General features: G+C 40.8%; 1 protein-coding gene across 1 annotated transcript in view; it reads left to right on the top strand.

Moving 5' to 3' along the window:
- colgalt2b (collagen beta(1-O)galactosyltransferase 2b) overlaps positions 1-3677 on the top strand; it is a 38811-nt gene extending 35134 nt beyond the window's left edge. Inside the window, exon 12 of the mRNA XM_008277525.1 lies at positions 2480-3677. Coding sequence (XP_008275747.1) covers positions 2480-2753 — 274 coding nt within the window. The 3' untranslated portion in view covers positions 2754-3677. The remainder of the gene's footprint in view (positions 1-2479) is intronic.
- Positions 3678-4897: the final 1220 nt, after the last annotated feature.

A 4897-nucleotide genomic window follows, 5' to 3' on the forward strand; every position in this document is an offset into this window, starting at 1 on the left:
TCATATTTAAGGACAAAAGGATTAAATCAAAAGCTGGAACATGAGAATATTTGGATTTTTTTCTTGAATAATGACTGAAACTGTTATCAAAATAGTCCTTAGTCACACTTCAGTCAGCAGTTTAGACCATCTTAGCGCTAATTCTTAATTTCATGAGGGATTTATGCACAGTCTCCAATATACTGTGTGTTTTGTGGACACAAGTTACTGTTCATATAAAACACATGATCACCAAGTAAAACATGGAGACTTGTTATATTTAAAACTACTTTATTACATCCATTTCAACTTCGCTGAAGTACAGGGTCTAGATACCTCTAACAACATACTTTTAGTGTGCAGTATGCGATTTACAAACACTAATAAAAACATCTGTATTACGACAGCAGCGTTGCCACACAGGAGAACATCATCCTGTTCCTCTATTTAACATCCTGCAAATTTGCTGTCTGCGGTGAAGTTACATTCCGGTACACCGAATATGGACCTCAGAACTTCCAGTTTAGAGGATATCGTGAGTCAGAAGGTAGAGAAAGATGCAAAACAGTCACGTACACGAGTGATGAGTGAGCTTTAATAATAGTCGTCTGTGTTGACAGAGCACTTTTCAAGTTACCAAGAGTTTCACAAGAGGACAAAATGGACGGGTCAGACAATCATCAGAATTTAAAAGACGGATAAAACGTGGTATATAAAGACAGCACAGTGTTACCAAGATATAATACAGTAATGAAAGAAATAAAAGTTGGTTTAAAGGAAATATGACTCAGATAAATCAGGAAAGGATCTCTGATGGAAATGTGTTTGAAGAAGAGACTTGAAAGGCATCAATGATTCAGTCGACTTGATTTCCTCGAGGATCTCAGAGAGCATACGCTGCTCAAAGGTCAGAAATTTAGTCTGAAGAGCAACAATGAAGGGCCTTGAAAGCAATCAGTAAAATCTGAAAATCTATCCTCAAGCTTTCTGCTTTTAAAGAGACTAAAACAGGACTGACGTGATCGAGTCTCTCGGTTCTGATATACATCTTGGCAGCCGAGTTCTGTTCAGTCTGGAGTCGATCAGTAGCTTTAAGGTTCAGGGAAGTTAAAAAAACGCTGCTGCAGAATTTCAAGCATGATGAAATAAAAGTGCGTAAAACGATCTCTGTGTTTTTACAAGTTATGATTTTGGAAGTATTTCCAAAATGATAAAAACAGAATTGGCCGAGGTTCGTGGTGCGCTGCTCAAAACTCAGTTTACTGTCAAACAAGACAAAGAAGGTTCTTTACGAAAGGCTTGACGTGATGGAAAAGAGAACCAGCTTTGGTGACTATACAGTATTCACAGGCATTATTTTAAAAAATTGCTCACAGGTTGCCATTATTTGGATATACGAAGACTTCATCCAGCAATTGGCTCCATTTTTTCAGATGTTTTGTCTGTTTTTTATCATTACACATTGATTGTCTCTGGGTTTTTGCCTGTACGGACTAAAAAACTATCAAAACATTGATGGAAAATAGAAAAAATGAAGCAGTAAGTAAAAACATTGCTGTCACCACCACTGGTGCATCCACCTTTATCCCTGTTATTTTTAATTTGTCAGGCAAAAGTATTAAATATGCACTGGCTTCATGTTCCTAAATGTGAAGATTTGATCTTTTTCACATCATTGTTGCCGCAGCTGTTTTTTAAATTTCAAGCTTCATAATTTCTCTGTTTCTAAATATATAATAACCTTCATCGTTTCTGCCCACTGCGCTGCCATTAAATCAGATATCCACCTTACAGCAGCCCACTGGATGAGCTTCTACACCGAGTGGTTGTTGTTTTTCTGCCGATATATTTGTTTTCATGAGATTATCAAAAACTCTTTCACTTTACACTGAGCTGATTTTAATTACATCAGTTCAAACAAAAATCTACTTCTACATGTCTTTGGGTTTTGGCCTGTACAGACTAATAAAATAATCAAGATCTTAATAAAAAAGTAAAAATAACACTGGTCTACGCCCATTTTGGTGTCAAAGTGTTTTGAGCTGATTTTGGACAATTGCAATGTGCTGAATCCAAATATTACACTGGTTTAGCTCAATGAGGTCAAAATTTAGATTTGATGAAACATGCAATTTGCTTGTATTTACCTTCACAAATGTTTATGCTCATCAACTTTTGGATCATTGAGCTTATGAAAAGGATTAGAAAATGATATTTTTCCTCTAAAATCTGATTTCATATGAGAAATACAAAAATAAATCAATCGCTAATGTCAAAAAATGTAATTGATTTAGTGGCAAAATCAATTTTTAACATCGAGTTGGCATAAAAACCTGACCTGATACAGAAAAGCAAATTTCATTTTTGGATTCAGCGTTGCAAAAATGTCCTAAATCAGTTAAAAAATCCTAGACACCTTCGAAAAGATATGTTTTGTAACCCAGTGTAATCAGTATAATATCTATAACATCTCCTTTTTTTCTCTCTCTGTCCTCCTCAGTGTTCAGTACATGAATCAGTTCGAGCCTCGGGACCTGAAGGCCTTCTCCGTGGAGCCTCTGCTCATCTATCCCACCCACTACACCGGAGAGCCGGGCTACATCAGTGACACCGAGACCTCCACCATTTGGGACGACGAAGCCGTGGCCACCGACTGGGACCGGCAGCACGCCCGCAAGACGGCCCAGCAGGGTCGCATCCGGCCCGTGGCCCAGAACAGCGTCACCGGAGACTCGCCGCCTCCGGCAGCTCGAGCATCACGAGACGAACTCTGATACAGAGAGCCGAGGGAGAGAAAAAGACTACGAACACAAAGTGTACGCGCAGTGAAAGTCATGTGTACACACACTTGAAAAAGACACTTGAACTACGAGGTGACATACTGTACATGCATTCACACACACACACACAAACACATAAATACAAAGCAGAATTGAGATGTCAATCTAGTCTGCTGCCTGAGGAGCGACGCTGATGAGAGGAGGAAGAGGAAGAAGAGCCGAATCTGGGACGAGGGCCAGCGGGCCTTTGACAAAAAGCTTTATTTATTCCCCATGTGTCTCCTCTGGGCATGTGGAGGCAGTTACAGTCTGTAAGAACTTAAGCAACACATGGAAGACAGCTAACATCATTTGCAGGATGTGACAGGAACAAAAAAAAAAAAAAAGCATTCCCACAAATTAATTTTTATATTGTTTAAAAAGATTATTGTTATTTAAACAGAACAGATGTGTTTTAAAAGGGACAGCGGGAGAATAAAGGAATCTTAAAGCTGTCTGGAAACAAACTTCTGAGTGTGCGTGTGAGGCTGTTTGCGGGCGTGCACGTTGGGCGGGCGTGCACGTTGGGCGGGCGTGCACGTTGACATATGCATGTGTTTACAGCAGTGGGAGGAGGGAGGCTGACATACTGTACCCAGGAGTGCCATTGCTTCACATGCTGCTACACACACACACACACACACATAGGATGAAAAATGCAGGCCTTTCCTTGCCAGCCAGCAGGGCAGCAACAGATGTTATTCAATTTCTGTCATTGCAGAAACTTTCTGAGCGGGCTGGTCCCCGCTACTTAGCATCAGTCACGCGTTAGATGTAGCATGTAAAATATACAGTTTCAACCCTTTCGGACTTCATATGTGTTAAATATATTCGTTCAGTTGTGTTGCAGGGCCGAACCAATAAAACAACTTTTCTGTTTCTGTGTTTTCACTCACTCTGCAGCAGGAACAGATATTATCTATCTTCTTACTGTAAGTTGTGTTGTCGTTGTCTTACTGGCATTGCAGTGTGTTTGGAGGCAAAAGCAGAGGATCGTTTGGCTCATGGCGGCAAAACTTCAGGACTAAAATAGAGCCTTCATTAAGTAATGTATATTATTGTTGAATCAGCTGAACAGCAAGCATAAACTGGCTGCGACTGTTCCCATGACCTTCTGATGTCTTTCCCCCCTCCTGAAAATAAGCCTCGCAGCGTTACACAAATTGTGGTAAAACATAAAAGGAGCTGCAACCTTCCAATAAATTTGGGGTTCCTAGCGGTGATCATGCGGAGGACGCTCTGCTCCTGCTGTTCACCGGCTCCGTGAAATGCTGCTCACGGTTTTATAGTTCCTGTCTGCTCTGAGATCTGACGGGCTGAAGGATGGAGAAAGAGGGGAAACAGACGAGCAGGGACCCGGAGCTGGAATACAGGGGATGGTGAAGGTTATACTGGAGGGTGAGAGGGAGACGTGGAGGAGGATTATTGGGCACAAAGGTAGTGTATTAGAGTTTTAATATCCTGCAGCTGGGTGGAGAGGTGAGGCAAAAGTTGAGCCTGGTTTCATTGCGGTAAGGTGTCAGGTTTTGGTGCAGAACATATTGTTTTTCATCCTGGGTCAAGCAGCACTAACCAGACCTGAATTAATATTACAGCTATATCCTAAATTGAATTCCTTTATTCAGTGATCTTGTTCAATGCAGTCGTGAGCAAAAGTTTACTTGTAAAGACCTCGTATATCGTGGCAGTCTTGAGTTTCCAATAACTCCTATAAGTCTGGACTCGTTGAAACACATGCAGCTTTGTCACAAAAACAATCATTCACGTTGGTTCTTTTATAGATTTCTTACAGGTCTACTGGAAATATGACAAAACCTGCTCAATAATTAACATACAGCAACTTGAATAGTCAGTTTTCACGATGTACAAACCTGTCCTACTCAAATTTTCACTTCTTGTGAGTCATTTGTGACTCCTCTGAGGGAATCTAAACAGGGCCCATCTGAAACACTCATTAGATTCAGCCACAAACACTACAATGGGAAAGACTGCAAAGATCTGACAAGGCAAAGCATTGAGTCAGGAACATCGCTTGGAGCCACTTCAAAGATGCTGCAGATCCCCCAATCATCTGTGCAAACAACTGTTTGTAAGCATAA

The sequence above is a fragment of the Stegastes partitus genome, unplaced genomic scaffold, assembly GCF_000690725.1.
Source record: "Stegastes partitus isolate 25-593 unplaced genomic scaffold, Stegastes_partitus-1.0.2 Scaffold99, whole genome shotgun sequence".
Lineage (NCBI taxonomy): Eukaryota > Metazoa > Chordata > Actinopteri > Pomacentridae > Stegastes > Stegastes partitus.